The sequence below is a fragment of the Tamandua tetradactyla genome, chromosome 3 (assembly GCF_023851605.1).
Source record: "Tamandua tetradactyla isolate mTamTet1 chromosome 3, mTamTet1.pri, whole genome shotgun sequence".
Classification (NCBI taxonomy): Eukaryota; Metazoa; Chordata; class Mammalia; order Pilosa; family Myrmecophagidae; genus Tamandua; species Tamandua tetradactyla.
This window is the reverse complement of record NC_135329.1, coordinates 193,351,115-193,366,348: the sequence shown is the minus strand read 5'-3', so window position 1 is coordinate 193,366,348 and position 15,234 is coordinate 193,351,115. Positions and strand designations below refer to the sequence as shown.

Sequence of the window (15,234 nt, the reverse complement as noted above, 5' to 3'; positions counted from 1 at the left end):
GGGTCCAGTGGCTTGATTTGAGGCTGATGTACACCACTTACTCCTACCCATTTTTCTCTTGGACTTATAGACCCATAAGCTTTTGTCACTGGAGAGAACATCATTGGTCCTTTCCCTTGCTCCTTGAAGCTCTGGGGCAGGGAGGAGATGGTGTGCTCAGGCTTGTTGTGCCATGCATGGCCCTGAGCAGTCCCGGGAAGAGGCTAAGGGGGCTCTGGGAACCTATTGACCCCCAGTGGCAATCTCTGTTCCTCTTTCTCCCAGTCCATGGGTAATTGGGAGATGGCTGGAGTAGATTGTCCCCTCTCCTTCTCTCTTCTCCCTTTCCCCCTTTCTCGGCCCAGTGGTGGGGAGTGCAATGTCCAGCTGGGCCTGAGGGGTTGGGGCAGCCTCTGGGGTGGCAGGCCTGTCCTGAGGGGAGCTGGCATGGCTTGTCCTGGGGATGCGAGTGTGATTGCCATGTGGCTTTCTGGTGCCCTGGCCCAGCAGGTGGCCTTCCGGACCCCTCGCTTCCAGAGCCCCAGGCATGCAGTCGGACACCCAGCCCCACGCCTGGCACTGAGGAATCCGGTCTTTTGGAAATCGGAAGGCTGGACAGAAGAGCTGGATCTGTGGGGGTAGAAGTGGCCAGTCTGGGGCTGTAGGGCAGGCATGTGACGACGCCTGGCACCGGACACCAGAGTATTTGTCCATGTGATCCAGGGGCGGCAGGGGGAGTTAGTGTTTTGGCCAAAGTCTGTGCATTGATTTATATGACAGTGACAGCTCTCAGAGCTGCAGGTGTGGTGTGTATGCTGTGTGGACTGTGTGTATGCCCTTGCGTGTGCCTGTGACTGTGTGTGCATGCCATTGTGTGTGTGCCCCTATGTGTGTGTAAGGAGGGGAGCACGTGGACGCAGAGGCCCTGAGGGAGACATCTGTGCCAAGAGACCGAGCAAGTCCTGGGGCTGAGGGATGGGGAAGAAAGCCTATTTTTATTATCGGCCAGTCTCTGGGCCATGAGGGAGGGGAGTTCTCGCTCTGACATTGGCTGTCAGCTTGTGTCCAGACGTTCCAGCTTGGCGAGGAACAATGGAGCTCTCTTCTTTCCCCTCCGCCATGCCCTATCACCCCTCCTATAGTAAAAGAAAAGAAAGAGTGAACATGGCTCTCCAGGCACTCTGGGACAGATCTGGACTTGCCAAGGGGTTCAACAGTGAGATACTGTTTTAAGAATGTGACATGTCGCTGGCCGGCCACTGATGCCATGGGACGCTCTGTGGGGGGGAGGGGCCCTGTGGGAGTGGAATGTGGGGTCGCCCCCATTTTGCAGAGGGAGGCTCTGCCCTGCCGCTCCTTAGCTCTTTGGAGGTCATTCTGTGCGTCCCGCCCCTGCCTTGGGTCAGAACACATCTTACACATGCCAGGCAGATGGTGATAGAAAAGGGGAATTGAGACGGTGCTGCTCACAGATGTCTCTACTGCCTTTTCCAATGTTTCAATCCTTGATGTTTGGGACACCCCTCCAGCAGCCTGGCAGATCCCCGCTGTTGCAGCTACCATTGGTTGCACCTGAAGCTATAGGTGTTCTGGGCAGTTCCAGGAGAATGTTTTCTGGTTCTCTGGGAAATACAGTTTCTCAAAATGAAGTAGACCTATTTTTCAGGGACAAACACCAATCTCCCAAACAGGGAGACTGGCCACCCCTTGAAAAGGCAAAGGAATCTGCCAGAAAGCAGCTACCAGGAGGGGCGGGAGAGCCGGGCACCGGGACAGCCTGATGCATTTCTTTTAACCTTGCGGCTGAACTCAGTTCCAAACCCCGAGAGCCTTTCCCGAATGGGCCTCCTTTGTCACAGTTATCATTAGAAAATCAATGGCTATGTCTATTTCCCTCTAATGTTTTTGCCAGGAAAGAAACCGACAGCAACTCCTGCCTGGGCGGCCCAGGAGGCCTGGGGGGTGCGGAGTAGCGGAGAGCGGGTCTGGTGGGGGCCGAGCAGCAAGGCCATGGTGTTGGGGGGACCCTCAGCAGGGGCAGGAAGCGCAGCTGCTTCTGTGTGGGTTGCATGCCCAGAAGCCCAGGATTGTGTACCGATGCCCGTGGGCGAGCAGCCTCTCAGGGCCGTACCCATCTTTCATCTGGCTTGATGCTTGTAGTGCTCCCCGATTGAGAATAGTATGACCCCCATTTTTCTATTCTGAAAATAAAGGCACACCAGGTAAGGAACATATTTGCTTCCAGTGAAGCAGTAGAGTGACAGCCTAGTTTACTCTCTCCCCTGGCACTCTTCCTTCTGGGTCGAGATGGCAGGGCCACCTCTGAGTATAAAGAGCCGAGTGGAGCCTCAACGCACACCTGGTGCCTTCTGCATTTAATGTCCAAAGGCCTTGCTAGTCCTACTGCTCACCCGAAGGGGACCCCCCCAGAGCCCCAAATTATGGGAGGGTCTGAGTGCCTGCCTCAGGGTGACTGTGTGTGTCTGGACTTGGCAGCTGGGACCTGCTGTTCGTGACAAGTGGAAGGCTTCACAGCATACGCCTGTCACAGCAGCCTTCTTGGCTGTGCCAGGTGGGTGCTGGGGGCTACTGGATGGGGCATGCAGGCCCCGAAGTGGATGATTAAATGTTGCTTGGTAGGAATGAGGATGGTTTCTGCTTGGCTGCACTGGCACATTCCTAGGGGCCAAGAGAGAGAGGAGAGAGAGAGAGGAGAGAGAGAGTGTGTGTGTGTGCACGTGTGCCATGGGGCAGTATTCCCAGATCTGCTGGTGCGAGACTGGTGCAGCCAGGGTCCCAGTCCCACATGGCCTTTGGTGAGTCCCAGCATCCCACCAGGCAGCCGTCTGCCCTTCCTGCCTCTTTTCCCCAGCTCTTCTCCCAGAAGATAATTGAGATGAGACCTCACCCTTCAGGCTGGCCCAGAGGTGGTCTTGGCCTCTGGGGCTCAGGGAAGTCGGTTTTCTAGGATTCTGGGAGGCAACCCAATCAGGCAGTGGTTCTGTGCCTCAGCCCAGCGGTGGGAAGAGGGAGTGGGAGGAAAGGAGGGTGAGATTAATAATATCCCCAAGCTTGTGGAATGGGAAGGGAGGTACAGAAAAGCAGATGGAACCCATGACATCAGGGCTCTCTTTCCCTGCTGTTTTGCTGGGAGGGGTAGTGTGAGAGCCTCAGCCATCTTTGGGGTGAAAAAAAAAGATAGGTAGTTAATGGGCCAGTAGAGGGAGGCCAGTAAGAGGTTCCAGAGGGGCACTGGGTAAAAGTTGGGAACCCCAGAGAAGGCCAGCAATATCCCAGGGGCCCATTGGGTCTTGCGGCCAGGAACTCCCTAGCTGGAGTTAATCATTCTTTGTTTCTCCTTGGGAGCACCATTTGCAAGATGATGCATTCTTAGCTCTTTCCAAAAGTTCTTCCCTATGGGTTTGATGTTGCTTCTTGGTTGATGCAGTTGCCTTGGAGACCGTCTCCCCCTCCTTCCACCTTCCCTCCCTTGCCTGGAAGCTCTGGCCCTCTGCCTCCAGGGGTTGGAAGGAGTTGACATCTGTTTCTTGCATCAGCCCTTTGTGCTCTTGGCCCTGAGGATGTATGGTGGGGAGAGTCCTGGTGAAGACAGAGCCCAATCTAAGCAGGTCCCCCTCCCTGCAGTGTGTGGGCAGAAGTGGGCCGAGGAAGGCTAGGGGGAAGTGTTGAACAGAGGCAGGTGCTGGCCGCACTGGGGGGATTGGGCTGGTGGATCATTTCTTGCCCCACGTGTTCATCACCTTACCCCCTGCCATTCCTTCCAGGGGTGCAGGCTCGGGAGAAGAAACCTGCAGAACCTCCAGCCCCTCTCCGAAGACGGGCAGGCAGTGATGGACAGTATGAGAACCAGTCTCCAGAACCCACGTCCCCCCGTAGCCCTGGGGTTCGCTCCCCAGTCCAGTGCGTGTCCCCGGAGCTGGCTCTTACCATTGCTCTCAATCCTGGAGGGCGTCCCAAAGAGGTCAGTCCTGTGCTTCTTCCTGGGACCGCTGTGGGTATTGGGGCCCACACTAAAGCTCCAAAGAGCAAATGGTCACCTGGGTGGGGCCAAGCTCTCGGTAAGCCCCCTGCAATATTTCCCTGCCTGTGTCCTTACCCATAGACCTCTTTGCTGGCATATGGAGACCGGAGCCCATTTCTTGCCCCCATAGTTTGTATGGTCCCAATATTTGATACTTACATTAATATTAAGACTGAGGTCCCTATCCGGACTCCTAGAGAGAATGTTTAGGAGGGTGGGAAGATACTGGCTGTGACATAAGTGACGACAACCTCTAAACTTCAAACTGGATCAGTCGGACCAAAAAAAGTTTTTTTGAGCCTTTTCCAGATCTAAGGATTTTCCTGGGAAATGTGATTTAGGTGCTAAAATATTTGCATTTCTGAGACATTTCAGTAGTTTGAGGCAGTGGGTCTCAGGCTTTAGTGTGTGTAATAATCACAGGGGAGTTGGTTAAAAATGCAGATTTCCAAGTCCACCTGCAGAGATTCTGATGTCCTAGATCTGGAAGGGGGCCCAGGAACCTACACTTTGGACATGCACCCTGGATGATTCTAATGCAGACGGTCCAAGGACCACACTTGAAGAGGGATTGTATTGTCCTATAAACATCAGGCTAACAGGTCATTCTAGGTATCAGTGACTTTTGGACATCTTTTCTTGACTGCCTTCTGGCAGGACCTAAGCTCCCCACCCTCAGCCCCTTTTCTTTGGCCAGCTTCCTGTTCTGAAACATCTCCAAGGCAGCTGCTCCACATTTGACTATAACTTTGCTTAGCCACCAGCTCATTCTTTCAACTGCAGCCATTGTTGGGGCAGTGACTAGCCAAGATCTCACTTTGGTCTCTGAATTTACCTGAGGGGCAGTGGGTAGTCAGGCTGGCGAGGTGATTGGTGGGCTGGTTGACTCGCTGTCCCTCTTTCCCAGGCCTTCCGAAGGGGAAATCCCTCCTTTTCAGGGCCATAGCCACCAGTGGATGTTCCTTTTTGCCTAGCCTTTGTTCTCCTTTCCCGCAGCCCCATCTGCATAGCTACAAGGAGGCCTTCGAGGAGTTGGAGGGGACCTCCCCAACCAGCCCGCCGCCCAGTGGTGGTAAGAACTCCCTGCCAGACCTGTCTTTCCTGTGTCACTTCAAACCCCTTACTCACCCTCAGCCCGTATAAGTGCTTCAGGTTTGGGTGGTAGAGGGGGTGTGCCTGCAAAGTTAGGTGGGGGCCCAAATTTGCTGCTTCTCACCTCCCTGGCTCATTTTACTGCATTCTCCCTCCCTCCTGCACTCATTCTCTCTCCCATTGATTGCAGGTTACTGTCATGTCCTTTATTTGGGCTCACACATCCAGCAATTCAGTAACCCCAGTCTTAGGATCCAGACCAACTGATTGTGGGGTTCCTAAGCTTCCATATTATGGGAGTTCCCTAATTGTCAAAAGTGTTTTTGCATCCTACATGCAAAAGAAAATGAAGATTTTACCTCCTTCATCCTAAAGTGACTCTTTCTAATTTGCTGGTGTTATCTCCAAGACACTTATTGACCTTGTCTCTGCACTGGGGCACTTTTTGCATATCAGATGACCTATTTAGCTTCCACAAAGAAAAGAGAAGTCCAGAGCCCTCAGGCTGATAGTGTCCCCATCTCATTCACCTTTGGCCTCCAGGTGGGGATATTTAGCCTGCCTCTCCCTGATGGCACTCACCAGTACATCAAACTCTCAATGAACAGAGACATTTCTGCCCAAAGGGAGGTCTTGAATGGGCTCAGGAGTGGGGACAGGGTTCTTTTTATAGTAGAAGACATTTTAAGAAGATCTAGAGGTGGCAATCTGGGGAAAACGGTGAAGGAACAATACAAGGGTTGAATGGTCCAGGGTTCATAAGATAGACCCAGGTCAACAGAGGAGGGGGAGCCTTGCACTATGTTGGCCAGGTCTGTTGGTTGGTTGTCCCTGGAGAGACGGGAGGTGGAGTGAGGAAGGAAGACTGTGCCTTCTCCTAGTGGCTGGCCATCCCTCAAAGGGCAGGAATGTGGCAATAGTACTTGGTCCTTGTGCCAGTCAGGCTTGTGTTGGCTGCCATCTTGGGCATGCATGGTGCTGAAACTGTGACTGGCCGGCCCCCAGAAACTGTAGTTTTCCCTAGAGCAGCACTGTCCAATGGAAATATTCCATGGACCACATTGGTAATAAACATTTTCTGGTAACCACTTAAAAAAAGATAAGAAACTGATGATATTAATTTCAATAATATATTTTATTTACCCCGAGCATCTAAAATATTATTTTGATAGTTAAATCAATAAAAAATATTAATGAGATATTTTATATTCTTTGAAAATTATGTAAAAACATCAGAGAAACTAATTTTAATGTTTTATTTAATCCATGACATCTAAAATATTATATTTAATATGTAACTGATATAAAAATATTAATGAGATTTTTGCATTCTTTTTTTCATACTAAGTCTTTGAAATTAATGTGCATTTCACACCTGTCTAGCACATCTCCATTCAGCTAGCCACGTTGTAAAGGCTCCATAGTCACGTGGGGCTCATGGCCATTGGGTTGGACAGTGTAAGCTGGGAGCAATCTACCCAAGAGATAGCTCTTTAAACCTCTGTTGCTCCATGGAAACTCTCTTTCAAGTCTTACACACCTGCTCCTGTTCGCTCTCTGGTCCAAACAGCCAAGGTCCTCCTGCCACTGCCGTGCTTGGATTGGAAGCCATTACGGCTGAGTTAGCCTTGGGGATTGCCTCATGTGGCTGTTTCCATTCTCCTCTCCTTCCCCTTGGCCAGCCTAAGTGCCCCAGGAGAGGCGGTGGAGGGGAAGGGGTGAGTGAGTCAGAGGTTTCATAAATGCATAGTGTTGGGGAGAAAAGTAGGAAGGCGGAGAAATGTGGGGAATTTTTCTCTTAGGAAGCAAAAGCCTTGCCTGGTTTCAGTCCCACCCACTCATCTGTCTCAGCAAAAGGGCCAGATTGCTTGGGAACTGGGGAAAGAGGAACCAGGGAGTTGAAAGTGGGTGAGAGGGAAAAAACCTTAAAGAGCGAGTCCTACAGAAAGTGCCCACCATCTCTTGTCCTCTCTCTCCCTTCCCTTTCTCTCACTGCGCTGTCTGGATCACTGCTGTACCTGTGGGGCAAACATGCATTCTCATGGACTGGAGATGCTTTGTGTCTGTTCCACGAACAGTGGCCTCTGACATTGGGTTCCTTCCTCTATAATTAATTACATTCAACCATCCATTCATATGGCAAATATTAATCAGTTCTTAGTGGATATCAACAAACAAGACCCCCATAGTAGGTATTTGAAGGGGGATGAAAACAGAATCTGTGTGTGCCTAGAGAAAGAGGGAGGAGGAGAGATAAGACATAGACCTAGACTGATTCCAGACCTGGCTGGGTGTGTTTGTACACACGCATCACTTATGCCATATTTGTCCAGTGAGTACCTAAGGACTGAGTGCAGGTGGAGTGCAGGTCCATACATCTGGACTGCTGGGATGCCTGTGCCCATGTACACATGTGTACACGCCTGCACATGTACAGAAAAGTTATGTATGTTGCTTGCATTGAGAGATTGCATTTGCTTGTTTATCTAGTAGGTCTCAACGTCTTTTGGGAGAGGAGGAGGGGCCGTGGAGCTGCTGTGGGGGTCTGGGGCATCCACAGACCACATCTAGTCTATTGAGGCTGCAGACGGTAGAGTGGGCAGCCTAGGGCCTTGTCAAGTGTCCTCAGAGACTGCATCCTGTGCAGACTCTTAATTTCCCTGATGGGGACACAGAGCTCACTTCTTTTTTTACTTCTCCACCGAGGTCTGTTAAGGGACATGGCAGCTGCCACTGAGAAATCTCATGACTGGACACAACAAACACCTTTTAGATCAACTGAATCTCTTTGGCTGATGGGAAAAAGCCTGATAGGCTTTTTTTTTTTTTTTTTTTTTTACCTCATGTGTTATGTGACATTCCTAACCTAGATGGGAGGAAAATGGGTTTATGTAGGGAGCTGGTACTCTAGGCCAAGGATTGTGGAGATCAGGCTTCCCCCTCTTCCAGAAAACTGGGGATTGGAGTATAAGGAGTCCCAGACTGAACAGTTCTCTCTTCCTGGGGTTTCCAAATAACTGGATATTGGCAGGGCGGGAGCAGGTGTCTCAAGGTCTCAGGGCTAGCATGGTTCTAGTTGATTTTCTCCTCCATCTGTCCTTTACAGGTTGTGTCATCCTGAGTCTCCATTTTCTTTTGTTGTCCTTTAAGTCCATCACTTGCAATACTGTAGGGGGAGGCAGTCAGAGAAAGGGGGAGGAGGAGGTAAGAGAGAAAATATTAAAAAGAAAGAGATAGCCAAAGTACTGGGGTATATATTCTTAAAATCATGGTGATCCAAAGAGACCATAGGGAAAACACCAAGAGCCAAAGGACAGAAATTATTTTCTTAAGGTTGAGGGTCAGGGCCCAGAGAACCATTTTCTGATTCCCAGCCCAGGGCTCTTTCCCTTTATCTTTTAAACTGCTAAGAGGTGGAGAAGCAGGTACATGAGAAAGGAGCAGTGGAGCCAAAGCAGCACCCCCTGGGCTGCAAGTTGGCTCCTCTGTGCCACCGTTTGCTACCTGCCCCTCACCAGCATGTACCCTCACTTAAAGAACCTCCTGCCCTCCAGCCCCATCCATCTCCCAGGACACCCCTCTCCCCTTTGCCTCACCCCTGTATCTCCTCTCTTCTTTCTGTACAGTGCGCTCCCCTCCAGGTCTGGCCAAGACGCCCCTGTCTGCTCTGGGACTGAAACCCCACAACCCAGCAGACATCCTGTTGCACCCCACAGGTGGTGAGTACCTCTGGCTGGAAGGGAGGTGAGGCAGGGAGGTGATGCAGTGGAGGAGGAGATGGGGACCTGGCAGTTGTGGGACCCAGAAAATGCTCTAGAGGCCGAGGATTTGGGGGACCCTCCTGGAAACAAGATGGCAGCTTGACCAAGGTCAGGCCTTGGTGGGGGCTTCCTGCACGAATTGGGGGTTATCGATACCATTGCAGTCTTCCTGCTCATTGACGTGGGGTGGGCCACACTCCCAGCTTCCTCTGACTCAGATTCCTTGGTCAGCGCTCTGCCAGAAGTCTGGCTCTCCCAACCCCCAGGGCTGAGACACGTGGACACATTTACATACACTTCCGCACACATACGCAGCCAAAGATATATGACCCCATTGCTCTGCGTCAGGGTTCCCAGTTCCTCCCAGCCAGCTGTGCTCAGAGGATCCTAGCAATGCCATAGGCCAGGCTGCTGTCATTTGGGGTGCTCTTCCCTTCTGCCTCTTCTGGCCCCCACACAGAATCCTGCCTGAGAAACCTGGGACTCAGCAGCAGCCACCACTGTCTGCCGTCCTCCCACCGTCTGCCTCACAGCCCAGGGGCTCTGCCTGCCTGCCTAAGGCCCCTGCCGCACTGGGCATCTGACTCTCCCCGGCTTCTGCCGGCCTTGTCCCCTCCTCCACATCCGTGATGCTGGCAGCAGCCTGCCCTGCTGCTAAGGGTGGGAACTCAAGGCTCTGGGCTGAGGCAGGAAGGAGGCTGGCTGCCCAGGCTGCTTCCTAGCCCTGCCTAGGGCCATACTCCCTTTCCTGGTTAGAGGGTAGAGGTTAGAGGGTAGAGGGCCCTGTTGGGGAGAAGGTCCTCTTTGCATGGACTGCTGCCCCAGCTTCACACCTCCAGCTTCCTCATCGTGTTTCCCAGCTCCTCTCCTTCCTACAGGGAATGGGAAAGTGGTGGGATTTGAAGGCCTGGACTTCCAGTGGGCCCTTAGTGTCTATTCTAGACAGACTGAGTCCAGGAAGTTGCTCCTTAGCTTGGGTATTAGGGCTGGGCCGGGGTTCTTGGAGTCAATTTTGCTTTTTCTCCTTAGTCCCCAGAAGACTGATCCAGCCAGGTAGGCGGAGTATGGCACGCCCAGGTGACCCACGTGCACTCAGACCTGGGCACAGCCCTCCCACTCAGGATGTGTCCGCATGGCCAGGGGCACAGATCACTGGGGAGCCGAAGGGAGGCTGGGGAGCCCGTACCTTTCACCAGGCCACACGCTCCTACTTGACTTGGCCCACGCAAGCTGTGGGTGCTGCGGCTCTTAGAGGGACGGCACGGGGATGGCAGGGCTGGGGCTTGCCCCGTCCCAGGAGTAAGGGCCTTGTCTCACTGCCTCACCCTAGTCCCGGCCCTGGAACCCTAGAATCCTGTATGGGGTGATGCTTTACCCCTCACCTGGGCTGTCTGTGGAGAGTCCATTTCTGCCAGAGCCTCACCCCAACCTTCCTTCCTCCTTTTTCTCAGCAGTCTCTTTCTCACAAAACAATCCCTGTTAACTAATCTCTCTCTCTCTCTCCTTTTTGCTCTTCTTGCCATCTTTCACCTACTTCTCTTTCCTGTTTCTCCTTCCTTCCACCTCTCTTCCCATCTTCCCTCAGAAGAAGATGAGGGGAGGGTGGTTACTGAACCTTCCGAAGGTAAGTGGGCAGCTTCCTGCTCTCCAGGTTTGGGGAGCAGCTTTGCATGTGGAGCTTGATCTGGCTGGCTGTAGGGCGGCTCTCCTTTTTGACTGTGTCTCAAGTGACTGGGCGCGAGGCCTCCCTTTCCCTACCTCTGGCGATGAGCTATCGCCCTGGACACAATCCAGATCCCACTGAAGCACTCACAGCCACTGGGGCACGAATTCTGGCACAGCAAGTGCCCAGGCACTTGTGCTGTGTCACCTTGTTGACCAAAAGCCCTTCCCTGCTGCTTTGTCTCCCAGCAGCACTTCTGCCAGCCTACCTGGTTTGCAGTGAGACCCTTCTGAGGGTGAGGGGACAAGGGAGCCCCACACTGAGGTGGTACTTACTCCACATGCATATTCTTTTTTTTTTTTTTACATGGGCAGGCACCGGGAATTGAACCTGGGTCCTTTGGCATGGCAAGCAAGCATTCTTGCCTGCTGAGCCACTGTGGCCTGCCCCACATGCATATTCTTGACCAGGGTTTCTCAGCCTGGCATTTTGGAGTGGGTAATTGTTTGTCATAGGGGGCTGTCCTGTGCACTGTGGGATGTTTAGTAGCATCCGTGTCCTCTACCCCCCAACTCATGACAGTCAAAAATATCTCTAGGCATCACCAAACATCCCCTGGAGGAAAAATTGCCCCTGGTTGAGAACCACCATTTTAGAACCGCTATTTGACCCCTGCCAGGTTTCGTATCACCACAGAAGTAGGAAGTCTGCTTTTCCAGGGATCTCAGATACCTTTGAGAATCTCAGGAAAGCTATGAAACTACCCCCTACAAAAATGCATCAGAACATCTTTGCACATCACTTTGCAGAGTTTCAAGGAGAGAACATGTCTGTGGGTCCCAGCTTAGCCCCTGCATTGTGCACCTGGGAAGCTGAAAGGGGACATAATCTAGTTGAAGGCCTTAGATTCACTAGGAACAGAGCTCCAATGAGGACTTAGAGCAAGAGAAACTAAGGGGGTACTCATCTGGGGGGTCTGGGCGTGGTTCGGGAAAGTCACTTGAGACACCTGGGCATCAGGTTCCCCACCTCCACCTGAAGAAGACGGATGTGGAGTGGGGCACTGAAGTCCTTTCCAAATGATGAGATAAGTCTTCTGACTTCCTACTTGCCATCTTTGAGTCTGCAGTTCTGTGTGGACTGGTTTCTTAAAGGACTACGTCTAACTTTCTTAGGCCCACTTCCCACTTTGCTTTGCATTCGCCACCTTGATTTTTTACCTCCAAAGAGGGCATGGCCTGTGCCCCTGTGAGTCTGCTATTGCCCAGGTGAGATGGTGAGAGCCTACCAGAGGGCTTTGCCTGCTTCTGGCCAGTCGAGGTTTGGGCAATAGTATCAGGCTTCCTGGGGGTTGCAGAACAGGGCAGTCCTTGACAACAGATTCCAGAATAAGGGAACCATGGCAGGTTCCCATCTGCTGGCTACGGCCCCTCCTTGTGCCTCCCTGACTTCATACTTGGGGAAAGGGCTCCCTTCTGGCTGGAGGCTGGCTGCAGTTCCTGACTAGACCTTGCAGCTGGACAGAAATCTAGAATAAGCTGGAACCTTGCCGCCACCACTGTGTGGCCAAGAGCATGCATCAGACATTCAGCTCTCCCCGTGGCCAGTCAACTTAAGCAGGCCTGGCAGAAGCTCCTGCAGTTTCCAGCAGGAAGGCCGGGGGTAGATTATCTCATAGGCCCAAAGGCCCTGGCTGTGTGCGTCCCACTTTGGAGTGACTCTTGAGAGACAGAATTGAACTGAGACCTGCCACACGGACTTCAGGAATAACTCTTAACCCACAAAGCCTCAGGTGTTCTGTCCCCCGATCTGTCCCAGAGCAGGGGGCTTGGAAGGGGAAGGTTCTTAGGAATCCATGCAGCCACACCCATCATTTCTACAGATGTGGAGCCAGGGTCCATGTGGCAGGGAGATCTGCCCAGGGTCACCGTTAGGAGGCAGCAGGGGTGAGACTTCAATTTCTGATCTCTTGTCTCCTGATCAAGTTGCTGTTTTAGAGCCTCATTACTGCCTCCAGGAGTAGTGCCCTGGGATTCCAATGTGGGAGTCGGAATTGCTGCCTGTGGCCTGGGGAGGAGGGGTTGGTGAGGGGCAGGGAGCAAGGCTGTGGGCAGCTAGTTCTGCATTTCCTGACTCATGCACCACCTCTGGGTCAGGCTTAAGCACATTCTTTGCTGAGCCTCTGGAGTGCTTCATGAATGTCCTGCTTTGGTGGAAAATTCAGAAAAATATGCTTACGAAGAAAAATGATCAGAGGACAGATTATTTAGCTGAGGGAAATGAAGACTTTGGGGGAATATCTACTCTGTTCAAGGCACTGTGCTAAATGTTTTATATTTACTTATTGATTCATTCATGAATATTTTGTTGCCTGCTATGTGCCAATCCCTGTGCCAGTCTCTGGGGACATAGCGATAAGCTAGATGAGATATGGTTCCTGGTCCCGTGGAGTGTACACACAGGAGTAGGAGCCATAATTAAATGGTCACTCTTAATTAGGCATTGAGGTAAGTGTTCTGAAGAGAAGGAATATAATTTTGTGAGAGTTTATGGCAAAGAAACTGTCCAGGTTGAAGAAGTAAGATGTGAGGGTGAGTGGACATTAACTTGGTGAACCTGGGATGAAAGGAGAGCATTCTATGCAAAAGAAAAGGGCATGTGCAAAGGCCCTGTGGTGTGAAGGAACAGCATGTTTTTTTCCCAGGAACTACAAGTCGGTGGGGCTGGAGCATGGAGCAAGGGGGAGATGGAGGCTGGAGCAAGTAGGAGAGTGGCATGGAGTGATGTTAAATGGGCAGGGGCCAGACAATGTGGGTCAGTCCCTGTTACATGTCGCAGAAGTCCTGAGAAGAAGGTGGTAGGAATCCCATTTTACTGATGAGGAGATGAAGTTTAGGGAGGTTGCATGGTGTGCCCAGGCCTACATGGTCATCAGGGGTACTGTGAGAACCTCCACCCACTCAGGCTGTGGAGGCTGCCTCTCTCCTCACAGTTGAACTGGATACATAGTGGCATTCACATCTCTAAACAGTGACTTTCTAGGCTCGGGCCAGGTGGCTCCTTTCTTGGAGGAAGGAGATGAAGAGAACCTGCAGTCAGAAGGTGTGATGATGAAAGCAATGGCTGAAAATTCTTACCCCGAGGAATTAGAACAGGAACAGGGAACATTCCGGTTAGGATCTGTGTGCCCAGGTGATTAGATATGGACAGATTTGGCAAAGGTCTCAAAATGGCCCGGCGGGGATTCTCCTGACTCTGGGATCCTTGATAATGTGTGTTTTAGGGCAGGGCCATACAATGTGGATTGAGTGAGCAGCTACCATGTGCCAGGCCCCGTGGCAGGCACTGAGGATCTAAGGATGAATGAGACAGCCTGGTGAAGGGGAGACACTGCAGATCTTTCTACATAAGGTGGAAGTGGTCACTGAGGGAAGAAACAGGATGTTATGGGACCCCTTGGATCTGGGACTCTGGAATTTCTTTACTTCTTCCCTTCTCCCCCACCCACATATATTTATTCGACATGGGCAGGTGGGCCCCTTTTCTCTAGGCAGAGAGCCTTTTCTGGGAGACAGGTGGAGCACAGGCTCAGGGTGTGGGTGCAGAGTTGGCAGGGCCCTGATCTAAGGTCTGTGGTCTGTTGGGGTCAAGTTGCCCCTGTGCTTCCAGCTGCTCTCAGCTGCCAGCAGTCACTTGGGCTGGGCTCCGGCTCATGGAATGTTCTACATGAAGCACCTCCCTGGCCTCGCCCCTTTCGCCCAACCTCATCCTCCTGTTGCAGCTGCTCCAGGATTGAAGAGCAGGAGAATACAAGGAAAAGGGTAGAGGGAGCCAGGAGCACCTAGGGGTACAGGCAGTTCCAAACACTGGCACTGCAATCAGCAAGAAATAATTTGAGAAAACTTCTTCATCTCTCATCACCTGATCCAGCTGGGCAAATGGCTATTCTCATTCCCATGTTATTGATGAAGGAACTAAGTCACAGAAAGTTCAGCAGTCTGCCCCTGGTCACCCTTCTAGAAAGTGATAGAAGGGGAGCCCCCAGGCTCCTGAGTATATTGTCCTGAGTATGGAGATAACAGCCCCCCAGACTAGCATGTGGTCCTTGGGTGAGTAGGAGAGAAAAAGTCAAGAAACAGACAGGAAAAGGAAGCATTCTCAATTTGGAAATCTGAGTCTGAAAACTTGGGAAAATGAATGATTGGCCCAGAGTTGGCTTTAAGTAGTTCTGGAGATGAATTCTGGAAACCAAATGATGGCCCAAGGTGCCCTCCTGCTGTGGGTGCACAAAGAGCTGTGTTTGCAGGAAGGGGCAGGGAGGGGGCGTCCATGGAGCAGATGTCTAGCAGACCACCAAAGAGAAGATGAGGAACTGATGGGAGAATAAGGAGTTGGAGAGCAAGGTGAGGGGCAGGGTGGCATGGACTAGGTCTCTGAAACCTACAAGCACTGGCCCAGGAGACAAGCCCTGGAGTCTTGTTGTGCTGGCCTTGGTTAGACCAGCCACTGAGACTTACCAGGGCTGTTTCCCAACCTGTAGTAAGAAAGGATGCTGCTGCTTCTCCCTGGTAAGTGGTCTTGTTTCCCCACGTTCAGGCTCTGAGCCCTTTACGAGCTCTTCTGGCTTTCTGTGGCTTAGGTGCCAAGGAAAGTGGGGCAGGAGCCGATGGGATTGATGCCTTAAGCATGTGGCCATT

At 52.0% G+C, this 15,234-nt stretch overlaps 1 protein-coding gene across 14 annotated transcripts in view; it reads left to right on the top strand.

Moving 5' to 3' along the window:
• Positions 1 to 15,234, top strand: part of TNS1 (tensin 1) — a 199,769-nt gene that overhangs the window by 165,027 nt on the left and 19,508 nt on the right. For 7 of the 14 annotated variants that reach the window (XM_077155081.1, XM_077155079.1, XM_077155086.1 and 4 more), the window contains 5 exons: positions 3,765 to 3,961; positions 5,018 to 5,093; positions 8,740 to 8,832; positions 9,904 to 9,927; positions 10,460 to 10,498. In XM_077155081.1, coding sequence (XP_077011196.1) covers positions 3,765 to 3,961; positions 5,018 to 5,093; positions 8,740 to 8,832; positions 9,904 to 9,927; positions 10,460 to 10,498 — 429 coding nt within the window. The remainder of the gene's footprint in view (positions 1 to 3,764; positions 3,962 to 5,017; positions 5,094 to 8,739; positions 8,833 to 9,903; positions 9,928 to 10,459; positions 10,499 to 15,234) is intronic. The other 7 variants (XM_077155083.1, XM_077155087.1, XM_077155094.1 and 4 more) reach the window with 3 other exon arrangements.